This window comes from Ochotona princeps, chromosome 10 (genome assembly GCF_030435755.1).
Source record: "Ochotona princeps isolate mOchPri1 chromosome 10, mOchPri1.hap1, whole genome shotgun sequence".
Classification (NCBI taxonomy): domain Eukaryota; kingdom Metazoa; phylum Chordata; class Mammalia; order Lagomorpha; family Ochotonidae; genus Ochotona; species Ochotona princeps.
The window spans coordinates 20,423,191-20,443,590 of NC_080841.1; the positions used below are offsets into that span (position 1 = coordinate 20,423,191).

General features: G+C 44.2%; 1 protein-coding gene across 2 annotated transcripts in view; it reads right to left on the minus strand.

The window, feature by feature from the left end:
- The window catches only part of KCNH1 (potassium voltage-gated channel subfamily H member 1), a 334,081-nt gene that overhangs the window by 67,503 nt on the left and 246,178 nt on the right, over positions 1-20,400 (minus strand). For both annotated transcript variants that reach the window (XM_004578675.2, XM_004578674.2), the window contains exon 10: positions 4,013-4,209. In XM_004578675.2, coding sequence (XP_004578732.1) covers positions 4,013-4,209 — 197 coding nt within the window. The remainder of the gene's footprint in view (positions 1-4,012; positions 4,210-20,400) is intronic.

The window sequence follows — 20,400 nt, forward strand, 5'->3', positions numbered from 1 at the left end:
GACTGACTCCAGGTTGAGCCTTCTCATCTTTGCCCATGACCTCATGTGCCTAACTTTGGAGGAAATGAAGGGAGGCAACAGGTTCCTTCCTGAGTCGAATCCCAAGCATAGCACTGGGAAGAGATCACACTCTTGGGTTTAGGGATAAAGCAATGAGGTTCAGAAGGAGGGGGCCAGGAAACTGAGAAGCAGGAAGGCTCCCGTGAAAGAGTCCAATTCCAATTTCTGGCTCCAATTCTGAAGCCAAACTGGTTTTACAGCCTTTCTCTAAAATGTCACATTTGTGACCCATGGGTGGTGGGGGAAGTGGGAAGAGATGGGATGGCCACTGAAGCACCTTCCAGCTCAGGCTCTGCTGCATCCTGGATATCTCCAAGATCCAACCACCCAAACAGATGTCCAAGGCACTGTGTTCTCAGGAACCTTAGCAAATAACACACTTGATTTTGCCAAGATAGAAATAGCCACAAGAAAATACTTCCCTTTGCTGGTGAAAAAAAATAGCTACAAGAGCAATTCATGCATGTAATGTTCTTGTCTTCTATGCCCTGTGTAACTGTGAATTAATTCTCAGAGGGACATAATGTGAGACTACAATGGCAATACCAGAATGACAAGCCTCTTTTTTTTCCAAAAAGAAAAGAAAACAAAGAAAGGAAGGATGGCTGCCTCCTTACATAAAAGCTTTGATGGAAATTCCTTTGGATGTATACCAGGCTCATAAGCATTTCAGGTTGGAAGGACAGCTGAAGGGCAGCTGGGTTTGTCTCTCCTTGGATGCTGAAGTCCCTTCTGTGATGTTTCTGAGCCACAGGGCTCCCTTAAATAAAGGAATTCCTAGGTACTCCAAGAGCCATAAACCTGACCCCATTCAAAGCAGATGATTCCATTCTTTGGGAGATCTGATACTTCCAAAGGACAGCCTTGGATTGTAGCCAAGTCTTTCTATAGCACTATCTGTTCTGCACCCTACAGCTGTGCAGACTCGCCCACATCAGTCCTTCAAAAGTGTGGCACCAGAGTGGGAGTTGTAGTGCAGTGGGTTAAGTTGCCAGTGGTATGCCTGTATCCCAAAATGGAGTCCTTGGTTCAAATCCCGACTACTCTGTTTTCAATCCAGTTTCCTCCTCATGTATATGGGAGACTGCTGTTGATGGCTCAAGCACTTGGACCCCTGCAACCTGTAAGGGAGACTCAGGTGGAGTTCCTGGCTTCTGCTTTGGCCTGGCCTAGCCCTATTGTAGGCATCTGGGGAATGAACCAGTAGAAGGAATTTTTTTGTTATTCTACTTTTTAAATACATAACTTTATTAGAGAGGCAGATTTTACAGAAAGAAGGAGGGACAGAAAGATCTTCCATCTGCTGGTTCAATGGCCAAAGCTGACTCAAGATCTGACTCCTGATCTGAAGCCAGGAGCTTCCTCCGGGTTTCTCATGTGGGTGCAGTCCCAAGGTTTGGACCATCCTCTACTACTATCCCAGACCACATGCAGGAAGCTGGATGGGAAGCAGAGCAATAGGACATGAACTATCACCCATATGGGATCCTGGCACATAAAGGGAGAGGATAAGCAAATTGAGCCATTGTGTCAGACCCAAATATGTAATATTTAAAAGAGAAACAATAATAACAGCAAATGCAGCCCCAAGTCTTCTCTTCTTCAGACTTGTCATTTTGTACTTATAATGTGACTCTTGAAATATTGTTGTTGGGATTGGTCTGAGTTTAAGACACATTTCCTTGATCCACAATGATTGTGAGATGATTACTCTTCCAGATGACCCAAACCATGGTTAGCAGGTAACTTTTCAAAGTATAGTAGGAGTAACAGTGAAAACTGATTATAATCATCTTGATTTTATGCAAAGAAATAGTAAACAACCAAAAAACAACTTTAAGAATATCCATTTGGCTAACAGCACGATTGGCAAGCATCCCAAGTTCGCAGCCAACAGGAAATCCAGGAAGAAGTGACCATGTTCAATCGGAACTCAAACAGCCACGTTTCAAACCACAGAACCATCAAAAGCATCTTGCCACTACCTTACATGTTAGATATGTGAAAGCCGAGACCCAGAGCTCCCAACCCTGCTTCATCATCATCCTTAAAGCTTTTTTAATTGCAGGTACCCTGCAATCACTTGTGCACCACGGTTCACAGCCACACTTGTAGATACCAAGATACCAAGCCTCAGCTCTAGAGAGGCTCCGAGCAACGACTCCCAACACTACACAAGTCAAGTAATTCAAAACAGGCAGAAGAAAACTGCTCTACAATCCTGTGACAAGTACTTGCAGTCTTGAACAAAGCACTCACAAAAAGTTGTCTCCTCTCTTAAGACTTTGCTCAAACTTCCCCTGAAAGTGGAACACCTGTTAGGCAAGCACATTTTTCAGACTCAGCTCAAGTCCATGCTCCTGCACTTTCTCTTTAACTCCCTTCTTAGCTACCTTTCTCCTTCATGTTCCCACGATACCTTGAACAAATCAGCTATTATACCTAGCATCATGTACTGCCATTATCCTCTCTGTATCCATCTTCTGTATTAGAGTTCACGTTCTCGGTTATAGGGAACTGATTATTTGGTTTTATACTTCTAGTCCAGTTGGCACAGTTATGATGGGTTGATGAATGAATAAATAAGCATGTTAGCAGAGTGATAAGAGTTAACACAGCATGTCACTCACAGGAATCACTGGAATTCCAGCTTAGGGAAGAAACAAGCCAAGACACAGCTCTTTGAAAAGGTGTGGTGAGCTTGAAGGAGCCTGTGGAAATCTCACGGTGGGAATTCAGAGCAGCAGGGAGAGGAGTGGAGAAAAATCGCTGAGGTTGGGGTTCAATTTTGAGCCAGATATGGACAACCACATAAGCCCTGTGGAAATGTACACATGATCCTATAGTCAGCTGGGTCACATTTAAGGTTAGCAGAGCAGCTCTACAGAGAAAGTACTGCCCTACAGCCAGACACAGGGCAGAAGGTAAAAAATGGAACAGGCATGACCCAGCCAGGGCAGGGGCAGGCAACCCCACAAAGAAGGGCACTGCATCCTAAGAACTGTGCGAGAGGGAAGCAAAGGATGATCTCAGATCTGAGAGCTCAGGTGAAACCCACAGGATCTGCAGAATGAATTGAGGCACAGAAGAGAGAGGAGAAACTCCACACTGATGCCAGTGTCTCGAACACAAACCCCAGGATAGATCCAGGCCTCAGGGACCACAAGGTGGGAAAAGGGTGAAGGAATGATCAATTTGGGAAAGATCTCTGGGACAGTTTTTCTGAATGATTCACTCTAGTTTCAGAATTCCCTTACTGATGATTTAACTCAAAAGACAAAAGTTCAGAATCTCATCACTGATTTTGTGCAGAGTACAAATATTTCAATCCTCCCAGAGACAGATGGAACAGTTCTGATCATTTGAGGGGTGAAAACAACAACTTCAGATATGCAATTCTATGGTTCTTAAACCGCTAGTCACTTCTTATCTAGTTAAGTCAGTAGTTGGATACAAACCATTCTTTAGACAATCAAATCCCAACTCTTTCAAATTCCAAATCTGTCTTATTTTCTGGACTCAGCTAAATCATTTTTATATTTTAAAAAATTGTTACCAGGTGGCTGGCTAATGGCCTCACACTGGCCAGCAGGTCCCAGTCACCGGGGAGAATTTGGTTTACACTAATTAAGTGGCTCAGCACAGCCACTCCACTGACTAGAAACCTCACATTTTCGTCAGCTTCTCAAAATGCTACATGTAGATATTGCTGGGCTAAAAGTCCACAGACACAATCCTAAACAAATCCCCTCTGCATCAACATTGATCTACCTTCTAATCTAGCAACAAATTCCTTCTCACCTCCATTTTTTAAAAGCAGAATCTCTGCAGAGCAAGGAACTAGCAGCATCTCTTTAGGACCAAATGCTTTACTTGAACAGCAAACAGACTTTCCTGGCCACAATGCACAAGGATTGTTCTTTGTAGGTAAGAGCTAAAACTATCAGCTCACCCTCTTCCTCAAGTTGTAGGTGAGAATCAGGTTCCGGGAGAAGGAGTGGGAGAAGGCTGTGTAGAATTCCAGCACTTTCTGCAGGGCATCCCGTTTGATCACATGCAGGTCACAGTAGGTCAGGGCTCGAACGTTGGCACAGGACTGGGCAAGGGTGGCTTCCTTCCAGAACACATCCCCAAACACGTCTCCTTTCCCTATGGGGAAAGCAGGAAGAGAAAAGTGTTATGAGGAAAGTGTCAGTTAGGAAAGGTCTGGCTCTCCAGCTTCCTGTTGCTTTCCAGAATGGCTGTCCATGCCTCATTCTACAGTTTGGGCTCCAAAAAGGCAAAAATGATGTTAGCTTGAACCTAACAATGTGCAATGCAAGAAACTTGGAAATGACACATTATATGTCACAGTTTAGCCAACAGATTTGAGATCATTCATGCCAGCTTCTCCAAGGAGGATCCTGATCATCCCATCCCAAGTAAGAACTGCCATCTGCAAAGTCCTTCTTGACCACACCACCTTTTCCACATAACACTAATCATAACTTAGAATTAAATCACTTGTTTGAGTGCTGGGTTATTCTATTTCTTCCAACCTAAGAACTCAAGTGACTTATTCTCCAATATCACGAATTACCTACCACATGGTAGGAGCTCGGTCCATATTTGCAGGTGAACTGTGGGTCTACATGAGAGGGAAGTACTTAGGACAGAATGTGGACTCTTCCTAGGGCTGCTGACCAACAAGACCAGGCCTCCTCTATCAGGGTTGATCTACATGGAAAAAGTGTGGCAAGTGTGGGTGGGTCTCTCCTCACATCTGCTGCCCAGTGCCCGAAGGTGTCCCCCGCAACTTATTCTAGAACCTGTTCCATACCCTTTCTATATGCCCTCCTGGGAGCATAAAAGTGCAGGACATGCATAAATGATCCACCCAGACCCTCTACCCTAGGTGCTTCACACAGACAAGGTTGGTAATCAGTAGTGTGTTGTGGAATGAATATTTGTGCCTCCTTCCCTTCCTAGTCCAACACAAAATCTTACGTTGCAATCCTGGCTTCCAAAGTAGCAGCACAAAAAGGTAGATTAAGATTACTTGGGAAGGAGTCCAATTGTGAGGGTAGCGCCCTTCTATGAGGAATTAGTGTCTATCAATAGAGACTCCCCAGATCTCTTGCACTCTAACATGTAGGGACAAAGATGGAGTCGGGAGTATGTGACCTCCAAGAGCCACCTCTCCAGACCCTGATCACACCTAGATTTGCAGCCTTAAAAGTGTGACAGACAAATTGCTTATGAGTTGCCTGGTCTGTGGTATTCTGTCTATGGTATTCTGCACAAAGTAAAACAAGCACTAGTCCCACATGTCCTGGGTGAAACTTCAGTCTTCTCTGAACATCTGCTTTACACACCTGGGAGACTGTGCCTCTTCTTCCCAGTCATCAGCATTTTAACATATGTCTAATGCAAAGCCTGATTCATTCCCAGCACATCCTCCGGTTATAAATAGTTCAAAATGTTTATCTTGCCTCTGTTTTAGCACAAATAAACACAAATTTGAATCCCTGAGGAGCCAAAAAGGCGTATGCGGGGGGGAAAGGGAAAAATGCTACAAAGGCTGATAAGTAATATATTCATGGGTGTTGTCAGCCTATACATCCAGATCAGCTGGGTGCCACAGCTGGGATCCAAGTACTGTAGCTCAGTGTGATTAACAGGGCAGCTGTTACATTGATTAAGGCTAAGGGGGGCAATTACACTTTCAAGCACATGGGCAAAACTTGACTTTTTCTTAAATGCTAAAACGTGTCCACTGAAAGCATTTAAGATACTCCATAGGTATTGCCTTTTCTAAATACCTCCAACAATACAACTTGCAAAGCATACAGACTGGATGCATTACTTCACAGTTCTCCATGTGTCTCATCTTGGGAGATGAGAACTACTGTTAAGTGGGAAATACATTTGGGGTACCTTCTACATAACTGTGCTTTTAAAGGCATGCTATTTAGATTTCCTTAGCAAGTTCTTTGTTTTCAAACTTCTGTAATATGAGTGAGTTCCTTTAGGGTTGGGGTCATTGCATGGGATAATATCCTTCTGGGAAGCTAACTGACTTCCACAGAAATATGCTCATTCCAAGTATGCTCCTTAGTACAGAGTACTCAACAAGACAGATAATCTGTTTGTACCTATTAAGCATTCTATGACCTTTCCAGTCTACAGTGATCTCTGTGACCTTCTTGTTTACATAATCATGTTCCCCTAGAGAAAGCTCTTCCTCTGAGTTAAGAAAAGGATCTGATCTGGTCCACTTCCCACTCTGTGCACATGCTGCAATTCATATCAAGCAGCAATGCCATGTCCCCTTCCCCTTGAATCTAAACTTGTCTTAGTAACACAGCATCAGACAGAAGCAATCTTCCTTACTTACATCTTATGCCCAAGTCTTTTAGAACATTTATTCCTCAGACTTCTGCTCTTGGGCCCCAAGATACACATGAGATGCAAAAGCCACACAAGAGGGCATGCGGATATGCTGTTGGCCTGTGAATACACTATATGCACACTTGGGCTCTCAATTCACAAGCAGCTTCAAGTGTCAGTCATGTCAACATGTCATCTTGGTCTTCCAGTCCAGTGCAGCCTTTGGATGGCTGCAACCTCGCTAATACTGGACAAAAATTATGCATGGTCCAAATGACAACCAAACAGCTGAGCTACAACAACACAGAGGGATGAGACGAGAACACATTTCATAGGCCACTAAACTCAGGGGTGACTCACTACACAGCTATTACAAAACAAGAGTACATAGAATTGTAGGATGCTAGGCTAAAGTACTCAAGAGAAACAACCCAACAGGATACATAATATTCTAGAAGAACATCACAAATGACCTCAGTATTCAGCTGGCCCCTTTGTATCCTGCCCTGAAACAAGAAGGCAAGAAAGAACAAGGTACGACTCCAACAGGGACAGGCTTTTCTTGTTAAGCCTTCTGAGTATCATTGAGACGATGTAGTACTTGCAAAAACCTGCAGTCTCCTCTTGAGATGAAGTGTGGTGCAACTAAGCCAGAAATACTGAGAACAGAAGCCTACTTGTAATCTTGTCTGATTCATATCAAGATTACCTCATTTAAACAAGATCTAATGTTTGAGAATTATGCTGCTCAAGTGAATCTGCAAGTCATTTCCTACTTATAAAAGAAATGCATAAAGTAAAATAAAAGCTTCTTGTGTGCAGTAAACATATGGATTTATCCATAAAAACTGTTCAGGGCTTTACCTATTGCATAAAACCAAGGACAATTACATTGAGGTTGGAACTCAGCAAGAAACGAATAAGCCTTTAGAAAAGACATCACTATCCTTGTAAAGTTCTCCAATCGACGATTTTTTTAGCAGAAATAATTAAGGAAGGGTGAAACATATGCCACAGTAAGAGCACCAGGTTAACCTGCAGGTGTATGAGACTCAGTGTTGCCATAACTCAGTGTTACGATTTTCAACCCAGATTGAAGATCATGCAATCTTAGTACCAAGTCAAGACAGCATTTCTGGTATAAATTCTGTTAGATTTGAAAATGTGGGGTCACAGGACCTGGCAGATTCCAAACAAGCCCAGACTATTCTGGCAAGTAAGAGACTGCTGCCACATGCAACTTAGAGAAACCAAGGGAAGGAGACAACACAATCGGCAGGCTGCTTGGAAGTCAGCCTCGTGGCTGGAACAGTGACTTCCCACGTCAGGATCGGGAACTGGGAACCAGGGCAAGTCCTCCACCCACGCTGGTCTCTTGCTGCTGAATGTGAAATACATGATCGCTCACTCAAGAACAGAAAGTACCCCCATACACTCTGCAATCAAACAACTCAAGCAATAAATATGTTGATTTATTTATCACACGGAGGCGCTGGGTGAAGAATATGAAAACCTAATGTTCCAATCCTCTAAAACACTAACATTCTAAATGGATGTTCTGAACTGGAACGAGGGGTGGGGTGACAGCAGGCAGCGGTGAGTAAGAGTGCAGGACAGGCCATCTAACTAAAACTCCAGGTAAACCACTACAGTAAAAATCACCCTCTCCATTTCTTGCAGTGGCCAAGAACAGCATGGGCAGGCATAGGTAGGGGACTGAGAACATTCACAAAACCTGTGGGAGGCAGGACATGGGCCTGAGGGGACCAGAGTCAGGGAGGAAAGAGCTACAGCAGGGGCACAGCACAGCAGAAAACCAAGGCCAGAGACTGGAACAGTCACCTGAGGCAGTGGTGGAGGGCAGAGGAGGTGAGCAGGTGGGAACCAAGCAAAGAGGTTAATGGTGTGGAATGGGGCAGGTTCCAGAGGCACTGAAGCTGGGGCCCTGGGGGAACTACAAAGTCTGTCGGGAACACGACCTTGCAGCAGCACGAGGAACCCTCCAGAGAAGGCCTGCACAGTTTGACAGGCTCTGAGAGTACTTGGCAGGCCAGGGCAATCAGGACCAAGACGAAATGTCTGACTGCTTCTCTTCTCTATTTCTTATTATGGGCTTGATTTTTTTCACACATTTTTAATTACCACACAGCAATGGTATATAATTGTGGGGGCTACAGGGTAGCATTCTGACATATATATATGATATATAATGACCAAATCAGGGTGATTAGCCTCTCCTCTCTTCAAACATTTATCATTTCACTGCATTAGAACATTCAAAATATTCTCTGCCAGCTAATTTGAAATACATAATAAATTATGACTCAGTATGGTCACCCTGCTGTGCTACAGAACACTAGGACTTAATCCTACCTACCTGTGTTTTTGTGCCCACTAAGCAACCCCTTTCCATCTCCCACCCCATGTCCCAGCCTCTAGTAGCCACTCTTCTCATTTCTTCTACGGGATCAACTTCAGCTGTGACACATGAGGCAGAGTATTTAGTATCTCTGTCTCCCCATGGTTTATTTCAATTCACACAATGTCTTCCAGATTCACCTATATTGCTATAAATGATGGGACTTTACTCTTATGGCTGAATAATACTCCATTGTGCATATTGGGCTAATGTGCTTTTTGAAAGACTCCCTGTACCTCTTGTACTTTGTAAAAACAGAATTCTAAAGTAATGATCTGTTAAAAATCATTAACCACTTCTAGACCCAAATAATTTCAGAAGGGCTCATTCAGTCATTCACACAACTTTTGCCAGGCACTTTCTGGAGTACTGAGGTCTAATAGTGGAACAATGGATGTAATGAGAGGGACGGAAGCATAAGTGATTGCAACATGGAAGGGGCTAGAATAGGAGAGAGTGCAAGAATGTTAACCTGCTCAAAAGGTAAGGGATGTCTTCCAAGATATGACTGATGTCTGAGATGAGACCTGAATGATGACTTTGAGTTAATCACCGAGCTGTAGCATGGCGATAATTGCAGGCACAGCGAGATTCTAGGACCAGCACATGCAAAGGCCCTGAGGCTTAAGACACTGGCTCTTTGTGAGCATTGAAAGTCATTCCTAAGCCTCTGGATAACTCCACATCTTGAATATCCTGCTTCTTCACTTCCTTAAGGAGACATGTGGTACTAGTGCTGTATTTGTTAATCATCAAAAAGAAGTGTCCCACTTCTTATTACAGCTAAGAACTCACCTCTGCACACTACTAACTGGTTGAGTAGCTCTTTAAATCCCTGGGTTATCCTCTCTCTTGGGGACTCCCACAGAATGGCAGTTGAGAGAGGTGCCAGAAACATAGTATATTCAGAAGGCTGCTCTCCTACTTACTCTTCCTTCCCAGGACATCAGGGAATCCTGGCCCTGGAACCATTTTCTGTCTTTAAACTGAGCCTGGGGGTATCTGAGGCACTGAATTCTCAAGAGGATTCTCCTTTTATGGTATCTGTTACTTATTGAGTACTTGTTTTGTTCCAAGCACATTGGTAAGTTCTTTACTTGCATTTAGTCACCTAAATCTTCCAACAGCCCTAAGCTGGGTATTGCTACCCAGTACAGGTAAATTACCCAGGTAAACTACAGCTGGATAAGGTTTGTTAAGATACCATTTTGTCTATTGATGGCATTCAGCCAGGGGGTACTTTCCATGTGGTGGAGACACATGTGACTGGAGATGCACAACTCCAAAAGGGAAGCATGTTGAGAAGGGAGCTCGCAATTGGGAGCTGCTCTGGCTAGGGATGCAAGACGAGATGTGAGCATGTTTCAAAGCATGAATAAGAGTTGTCCAGTTCACCAAGCAGGGTGGAGTGTCCAGGTTAGTGCTGGGGACGCCTACAGGATAGACAGGAGCTAGGAACAGAGAGATTCAAAGAATTCTTCCGTGACCAAAGAGGAGAAGGGTCCTACATTGGCAGTGTAAGTCCCCAACAGGATGGAGCTGGGCTTGCAGGCAGCTTGTGAAGTCCTGAAATTCAAGTTGCAAGAGTGGATAATTAAACTCTTGGTTCCTGTGCTGGGGCCAGTACTATGGAAGAGTTGGACAGAAGCTTTCTGCGTCTTAGATGTCTGAGAACTGAAGAGGAGACTTGGACTTAATATATCTGGATGTAGGATGGGTTCAGTTGGTCTGTGAACTCTCTAGCTCCTTGCCATTGCCTCCCTAATGACAACATTTATACATGTATAGAAGGATGGAGTGTAAGACAGCATCAACAGAAAGGTTGTGAGCTGGAACCCTGGAAGGCTGCACTAAGCGGAATCATGGAGACATCACAGATGAGGTGGGGACCAAGCCAGTCTTACAGGGTAAGGCACCAGAATTAAGAGAGGTGAGAAAATGACAGGAAAGCTCTCCAAGCAGCAGTGTGAAATGCTGGGTGGTGAGGCACGAAGAAGGATGCTTGGATTGTGTTCACTCTCCCTCATCAGTTAGACTTCTGAATGGTCTTGTTGACACCGCCTCTATGTCCGTGCTATGAAGCAGACAGGGGTGGAATTGGACCCATGCTCCTGATACTTTCTTCCACGGAAAGATGGCTCCTGAAACATCACAACCTCTATCTTTCAACAACGTGCTGGTGTGAGTAGGACAGGCCCTTGCTCTCAGTAGTTCCCTGTCTGCCAGAAACACGGCATCCTTCTCCTGTCATGCCATCTCCTGTCATCCTTCTCCTTGTGCTGTTCAGCCTGCTGAGGCAGCTCTAATTCTAGGGCTGGACCCTGGAAAGCTCTTTAGGCTTCCCTCATAAGGCACATTCTCTAATATCAGGCAAATCTGGAAAATAAAGGGAGAGGTTTGGACCTGGACCTGTCTCACTGTCTCTCAGTCCAGAAGTCTGGGAGATCTAGGCAGCTTATTGAGCACCCTGAACCCAACTCTATCCCCTTCACCCCATACTCCACTAGTGCTACTCTCACCATCATCAACCGGACTCTACTGGCTGAGAAATCTGAAAGACACTTTTCTAGTCCTTCATATGTCACAGTTCTTTACTTCTAGCATATACTTATGTTCAGCACGTTTTATCTCTGTAATCAGATTGTGTCTTGAAATCAATGATGTGTCAGTTTCACTGGCCACATGATTTGCTAGTGGGCCATACAGTACTGGTGTCATCAACAATTCATTTAATCAAATCTGATGCATTAACACCTGAAAATGTCCAGCGCTCCCCTCCCCTGGTTCTGGACAGCCACTTTGTCTCAGCTCAAACCCTCAGGAGTAAAGATGGAATTGGTCCTGCACCCAGCTAAGATTACCTGTCCCAACCAGGTCATCAGAGCAGCCGTGGACTAAGAAGTCATGCCAGACCTCTCACTTCTCAGCCTGTTTTGCTGCTGCTCCCTCTGCCTCTACCCTTGGCTCCCTCTAATCAGCAGCCAGGGTGGCTTTTTAAGCATCAATGCAATCCACCCTCTTCTGGCTTCCCACTGTCCTCAAGGCACAGCCATAATCACCACTTTCCAACTCTTGAGAATATGGGATCCTGTGTGTACCAAATTACTTTTTTGCCACACCCATCTCCCCAATCTTTTCAGATGCTTAGAGGAAGGAACATTCACACTTGGCTCTCCCATCCTAAACCCCAAAGTCATGGTGGCACCCGGCGGCCTTCAGCTCAGACATCACCTCTGTCTGGAAGCCTTCCTCAGCATCTCATGATTGGTCTGGCACAGATGCTCCTCCTAGCTCATAAAACTTTCTGTTGTTACTCCTATTACAACTCCTTCATCTTCTGCTAAAGATTCTGCAAGCCAATCTTTTTAATTGCTTAAGAAAAAGCAGAATTAAAAGAAACAACCTTGTCTACACTTCTTTTCCCGTGGACAGTGCATGCACATATTTTTGAGTTCCTCAAGTTCCAGATCCTCCCTACTACAGCCCCTTGTTAGGAGTGCAAGTTTGACATAACTGCTCCAGCTGATGGAAAGGCCATGTGATTATCAACACTACACTGAGGTGTTCAAAGAGAAACTCCCCAGTGCAGCTCATCCCTTGAGAATGAACTAACACTTTTATGGGGCCAGTGGCAGTAATGTTCCACTAACCTCTTCACCATATCTCTGGGACAGTAGGAAGCAGAGCATACTGCAGTGGAGGACCCCACCTTCCCTCACACAACCTCACAAGAACCTGAGAAGCATCTTGGTGAAGGATTCAGCTTCTTCATGTATAAAGTAACAAGTATTTACACAAACTTTTTGTTTTAACTTCTGTTAAAAGAGAAGTCATTCTGTCCTCACCACCAGCCATCTTTCTTTTCAAGAATGACTGGAGGATTTGGGTGTTATATAAAGAAAATAAACACCATTCTTTTGCCAGATTGCATCTAAGTGGCCAAAAAGAAAAAAAGTTGGTCAAGACATTTATTTGAAAATGAAAATATCATCCTTTTAAATTATATCTTATCAAAAGAATATGAGAAACTTGAAACAAGGTTCTTTCTCAAGACCTGCTTGAAGAGTTAAACCTTTTTCTCATTTTGAAAGTAGCACATGCTCTCAAAGAAGAAATGAAAGACAAATATGAAAATGAAATGTACTCCAATCTCATGAACAAGATATTCTCTACAACATATTGGTAAGAATGTGCTTTTACCTATTAATTTTCTACCATTAACAGGGATGATGTTGTGTTCAAAGACCATGTTATAAAATTTGTTCAAGGGCTCTCCATTTGGCCTACCAGTCAGACCACTAACAGGGACACTTGTATCCCATATTCGAGTGCCTGGGTTCGAGTCCTGCTCTGCTCCTAAATTAACTCTTTGCTAACATGCATCCATGTGTGAAGTCACCCAGGGAGGAGATGGGGAGGGTGACAGGTTATGGTTTGAGTAGTTGTGTCCTTGCCATCCATTTGGGAGACTCAGATCACACTCCCAGATCCTGACTTCAGCCCCTTGTCCAGTGCTGTTGTAAGCACTTAGGGGTGAATTAGCAGATGAGAGTGCTCTACATTCTTCAATTAAAAGAAAAAAGTGTTGAAAACAGAAAGACCAACAGATGGAGAGAGCCTCTATCCTCTGGTTCATCTCCCAATTGTGCAATGGCTGGGGCTGAACCCAAGCTGGGAGCTGCAAACACACCCTGGGTCTCCCAGGTGGGTGGTAGGAATCCAGCTAACTGAGCCGTAACAAATGGCTCCCATCCTCTGCCTTAGGTCAGGAAGCTCATGTTGGGAGATAGAGCCAGGAATTGAATCCAAGTACCCCAATGCAGGATGCAGGGATCCTAACCCCTATCATAAGAATTTTAAATATTTCGGGCCCGGCGGCGTGGCCTAGCAGCTAAAGTCCTCGCCTTGAAAGCCCCGGGATCCCATATGGGCGCCGGTTCTAATCCCGGCAGCTCCACTTCCCATCCAGCTCCCTGCTTGTGGCCTGGGAAAGCAGTCGAGGACGGCCCAATGCATTGGGACCCTGCACCCGCGTGGGAGACCTGCAGGAGGTTCCTGGTTCCTGGCATCGGTTTGGCGCGCACCGGCCCGTTGCGGCTCACTTGGGGAGTGAAACATCGGATGGAAGATCTTCCTCTCTGTCTCTCCTCCTCTCTGTATATCCGGCTTTCCAATAATAATAAAATCTTTAAAAAAAAAAAAAGAATTTTAAATATTTCTTAAAATTCATTGTAAGTCAATTGAGTGGCTCTACTTCCAATTATTTTAAAAGGTTCTGAAATAGTCCTTCTGAAACCACACTCACATATTCTTTATTTGCCATTTGCCCCCACTCTCTGCTAATTCCTATTTATTCCTGTGAATATGAAATGTCTCTCGAGCTCTGGTTTCTTTCTTCTTTCCAGCGGCAGGCCCATCCTTCCCAGTAGCTTCTGGCCTCGCCCCTTGGCTGTCCTCTTGAGTTTAAACACACCAGATTCAAAGCAGTCCCACACCGTCCTCTCTCATTTCCTCTCCCTTTCCGCTTAGCTTTTCCTCCCCTGTTGCCTCGCTTCCCTACTTACTCGGTTTTCAAATTTTCCCCTCTCCCCTTTCCTGCATCTGCTCCTCCCATCCACTGTATCTGCTTGAGGTTTCCTCCTGCCCATGTCCCCTGCATTGGAGATGGCACACTGAGCAAATACAAAGCCAGGTTTTCAGTTAAAACTAAATTTGCCTAGGTGAATAATTTTCTTTATGAGCATATTTCATGGAATTTTAGAGGAAGCTTAACACTAACATGCTAGCTGTGAAAGTCAAATTCAACTGGTTGTCCTATACTCCATTTTTGGCCAGCTTACCCTGGCTCCACATCTTCATGCTCCTCATTTCTACCGTCAAGTCACAGTTACCTTAAGGCTTCCCTGTCTCCCTGTCCAGTTCATTCATCTTCACAAGTCATAGTTCTAATGGCAAAGAAACTTCTGTTTCTAGTTTCCCAGGTTTGGAACTATCCACAGACTAAGCCCCCATTAAGTCCCACTACCATCCAGGGGGCCCTGAACTCCTGCTCAAGAGCTTGTGGCTCCCTGCCAAGGTCTATTTGTGTGTGTGTGTGTGTGTGTGTGTATAGCATTACTCATGGGCTATAAAAAATGAACAATTTAAAAATTAGCCTGATGGACCCAGCACTGTAGCCTAGCAGCTAAATTTCTCACCTTGCACTGGGATCTCCTATGGGAACCAGTTCATATCCCAGCTGCTCCACTTCTATCCAGCTCCTTGCTTGTGGTCTGGGAAATCAGTTGAGAACAGTCTAAAGCCTTGAGACCCTGCACCCATGTGGGAGACCCGGAAGAGGCTCCAGACTACTGGCTTCAGATTGGCACAGCTCCAGACTACTGGCTTCAGATTGGCACAGCTCCAGCCGTTGTGGCCACTTGGGGAGTGAATCAACAGATGGAGGATCTTCCTGTCTCTCCTCCTCTTTATATATCTGACTTCCCAATGAAAAATAAAATAAGTCTTTAAAAAAATTTAGCCTGATGGGCCGGGTATCATTGCATAGCAAGTTAAGCTGCTACCTTCAGTGCTGGCACCCCATATGTGAGAGCCACTCTGAGTCTTTATTGCTTCCACTTCCAGTCCAGCTCCCTGCTAAAGCACCTGATAAAGTAGCAGAGCAGGCCCAAGTCCTTCGGTCCCTGCCACACCTGCAGGAGACCTGGATGGAGTTACGAGATCCTCGCTTCTGCCTAGATCAGCCCTGGTGGTTGCAACCATTTGGGAAGTTAAGCCTAAAGATAGAAGATATTTCTCTATCCCTCTTCCCTCACCTTATCCATCCATCCATCTACACACACACACACACACAATTTGTAGGTATGCGCACATATGTATATATATGTGTGTATACTTATAAATGTGTACATTAGATATAAGTATATACATATGTGTATATGTGTCTAGATATATAGTTTTTTCAAAATAAATTTTAAAAAGTCACCTTCCTACAGATTTACTGAATTTCCAGCCCTTCCTGCAGTTGCCCTGGCAGGGCCAGATCAAATGATTTCACTGGCCTTGCATGGCCCATGCTTAGATGGTCCCCACCTCCAGAAGCTAGTGAAATCAAAGGTCCCATGGTTGGTGCTTCCTGCCTCCTTAGCTTTCCCAACATCATCACTCCATGCCAGCCCAAACCTCAAGCAACAATGGCCTACAGCCACGCGGCTCCAAGCGCTGTTCTCTAACCAGATGCACGGAGTCATCTCTAGTGCTTGCTAGCACCGCAGCTCCCGTAACTTCAACCTCAGTTACAGAATCTGCATCTGTTGGAAGCAGCTGGGACTTGGCACAGTGACAAGATGCCCAGCTCAGTCCTGCATTCACTGCCCCTGAGAGCCCTTGGGTCCAGGGAATTCCTGCTCAGTGACTCCACTGACCCTGGCTCCAAAAACCCCCAGCCCTAAAGCCTTGAGAGCCTTCTGCTCCTCTTCATCCTGTAAAACCCAGCTAATCAAGCTCATCCTGGTCCTTCCCAAGCCAGTTCAACAACCGCTTCCCCCATGGACATTTCCCTGTTCTCTGCTGGAAGTTGAAAAGAGAAGTATCTGTGTGACTCATTGTCACAATGAATGTGTCTCACTCGAAGTGATAAGGCACTCTCCTCTAAATGAGGAATCTCTCTACACCCCCAGGGACACCAGCAGCACGTTTTATGTTGTGGCAATTGCTGAATGAACAGATGCTTCTTTCTTCTCTACTCAAGGTCCATGAAACCAAAGAAGCTAACTATCTAGGCAAAAATGAATGTGCCTTCTAAATTAGGGACTCTAAGGAGAAGACACTCCAAAAAACTAAAACCAAAAGTTCCTTTCAGAACAAGCATTTATGTATCTAGCTATGCATTTAGGGAGAACACATACGTGTTAGAGACTTCAACAAACATGGAATTAAAATATCAGTTAACGTTGATGCAAAAAAATGAAATTCATGCATAGTTTCTTCAGAATATGCATTTTCATCAATTTTTTGGAACCCCCTTCCTATGAACCCTAACTCAACAGTAAGTGGAATCTTTGGCACATAAGCCAGGCCCTCCCACTTCCCCTCAAGGCTGTTCTCCCTCCTTGGAAGGATGGGGCCCCTGCACAAATAGCGAAGGGTTCCCCTGAGTTGAGAGCCATGTCCAGACCTGTTCCCAATCTATACAACCAACAGAACAATCTTATCTTTCCTCTGGCCCTGCAGACTCTTCAGTCACCATGGAAACCACTGGCTCTCCCCACATCCCAAAGAGTCTCCCTCCGCTGTGAACCTCAATTTTGTCTCTCTGCCTAAGGCCGAGGCAGGGCCCTCACTGTTGCTGTAAGCCTCCCTGTTCTGGTCTCCACACCTATTTGTGGAATCCAATCTGCCTCCCATTCTCCTTCCTGGAATTCTGAGTTCCTCATCCCTGTAAGATCAAGTCCAGGACTTTACTCTAGACCCCAGTGTCATTCCCAGCTCAGCCTCTGCCTTCTTTTCAATTCCAATTTGTTCCCTGGTGCCCTCTGGGTACAGAGGCATATGCTAGAAGCCAGAGACAGGGAATCAAAAGCTGTCAGGTGTAGAGGGAGGTGAGTAAGCACACAACTGTTGCCATGTGATGAGTTCAGTAGAAACCTACGGGACTCTTAAACAGTGATTAACTCCTATAAATAGTCAGTGCAGAGCCAGGCTGCAGTTAAATCTCCTCCTTCAGGGCTTGTCCTGTGGCTCAGCAGACCTGGCCACAAAATTTCTATCTTGTCCAACAGAAATACAACAGAACAAGAAGGCACAAGATGAACTATGATTAACATACAAAGTAAATATGAAAAAGCAAAACCCATAAAAGCTACTACAGGAACACTAAATTATAGTGCAATAAAAACATAAATGCCACGCTTTTATTAGATACATGAAGTACTTCACACACCTAAGCACAGCCATGATTCCAGTCTGTGACTCACCTGTAACACAGAAAAACCAAGATAGCTTCTAACCAGGGGCAAAATAGCAACCAAGCTCTTATCCTAATGTTTAACTTAAAAATCACAAAAAATTACTCTTTACAAATCTAATGGATAAAAAAATACTCATGAATAAAATGCACATCTTGAAAGACATGAATTTATTTCAAGGAGTCAAGAAACTACTTTGACAATCCATGAAATTATGCTAAAAGAATTCCAAAGAGGATATTGGGAGGATGTCACGCCAAAATTAAGGCAGAGCGAACAGCAGAGGAAAAGGAGATGGTAAGAGGTTTCTATAATGCTCTCTGTCCTCAGGGGACAGCCTGGCTCTCAATCCAAGAAAGATATTGTCTAAGTTTATGAGACTATGTTTTTGAACTACGGGCTGTGAACAGGTCAAGAAAGCAATTTAGTGGTGCATGGTACTCAATTTTTTTTTTTAATGAAAGAGGACAGAACTTGATAGAAAGCATCAGGTGGAATGTAATGCAGCAATAAAAGTACTGTATTATATGTAGAATTTTGTATACCTATGTGTACTCGTTAGCAATGTATCATACATTTTATATGATGGGTTGCAGTCACAAATATTTACAAGGCACTCTTACAGAAGATTTTCGTTAGAAAGGGCTCTATTTTTGATGCATATGAAACACATTCAGTTTTGAATATTGGCCCTTTTCCTCAATCTTGGAGTCTGTGCTAAAATTAAACAGACTATGTAGGGGAAGCTAAAATATTGGGACTGGAAAGAGGATGCAAATTAGGAGAATGTGAATGACTGCACACTGCTAACAAGAGACCTGGGTGCATAAAAATGCAACAGATAAGTTCTGGTCTCTTGTAATGCCTCCTGCTTAGATTAACTAGAAGTCCTTGGATGTTTTCCTTTGTGGCTGGAGCACAGGATACAGAGTAGCTACTCAGTAATGCTCATCCTAGGATCCACCATTAGCAGGTGGACGCTCTCTAGAATAACACTTGTCAGAGTGAGGACTGTCTTCCTAATGTCAGTCTCCTCCACTTGTTGCACCTTCTTAAAAGCTGTGCTTATGTTTGGTATTCTATTGCATCCCCACCCTGCCTTTAGAATAGCTATTCAGTAAACATTTAAAGGCCATCAAAGGACAATAAAGATCTACTGCTACTGCCCAACTGATGCTGGAACCCTTTTTCAAGAAAAAACATGGATGCCAGTTCACTGATCCACAAATGTTTTCAACAAAAATACTCATAACCTATATTTACAGGAACAAATGACCTGGAATCTCCTATACCTCTTGGTCCAGAGGTCAGATTGACTCAAAAGACTCACTTTTTGATAGAATAAGAACCATTTGAACTATGGTTGTTTTCTCAGAATCCTAAGCCCAAACCACGTTTTAGACCCCCAGCTATATTCTAGGGAAAAAAAGGGACATGATTTTTAAAATTTGGACAACTAGAGGGCAACAACCAGTTCGAATCCAAAGCTTCTGGACTATTCCAAGATCCCATCTCCACTTCACTTACTGGGGGAGGAAGGACACCAGGAGGGTTGGAGGCAGGAGGCTAGATTTGGAGAAGTGGTCTGGCCAAGTGAATCAACAGAGAAGTGAGTCCTGGCTGACTGCCATTAGATCAGGCAGAGAGGGCAACAAGAAGGAGCCCGGGTGTAAATGCTTTCCTCATCCTTCTCCAACTCCTTCCTACTTCAATGCCCAAGTCTGCCACTCAAACCAACGCGTAAGAGTACAGTTGGCTGGAGCAAGATATTGAAGATGCACCGAATATGGATAGGAATGGAAGATGGTGCTCATTACTAGACTAGTTTCCTTGGAAAGGAACCTGATGGAAGACACCCTAGGGCCAAGGTTAATTCTGATCCAAAGGATTGCTCACCAGTCCTTGGCTACTCTTCTTCTCATTCAAATACTCTAACAGTCTTGACCAATAGAAAGCCCTCTTTATTAAGGACACAGATGAGAACTGAAGGTAGACAAATACTCTTTTTTTCTTCACATACATCAGAGCAGTTTCTTTAACCTCCATGTGTCCTTCCTCACACAGTCAAACCTCACTTTTCAGAAATGAGGCCATAAGGACTGAGTAACTGGCCTGCAAAGGTCAGTGACTACTACAGAAAGCAGAACCCTTGTTTTAGCTCCACCTCTACCTCTCCTGCAATCTCTATCCCCATCTCTGTCTGACCATCTGTCAGCTCACAGGGTAGGAATAGAAATCACTCTCATGTTAACCTGAGAAAAATGTAATCAAGTGGGTGAGTTGCCTTGGGACCAGAGAATCAAGAAGGAAGCTGGATAAAAGTTTATTCTGATGTTAAGTAGGAACAGATTATGGATTTCTTCCTTGTTTAAAAGTCTTTCTGTGTTGTTATATAACTTGAGTATATCAATCTTAATTTTAGCCTAACTTCATCTGTGTCTTGGTTTTCTGAGAAATCATAGCACATGTCTACACTACCCAGTACTGCCTGACAACTTAAATGGCTGCCATACTGTAATCACACTCCTCAGGATTGTGGAAGTGCAACATAAATGGGAGGAGAGCTTTCCTAGTCAGGGAGACTCC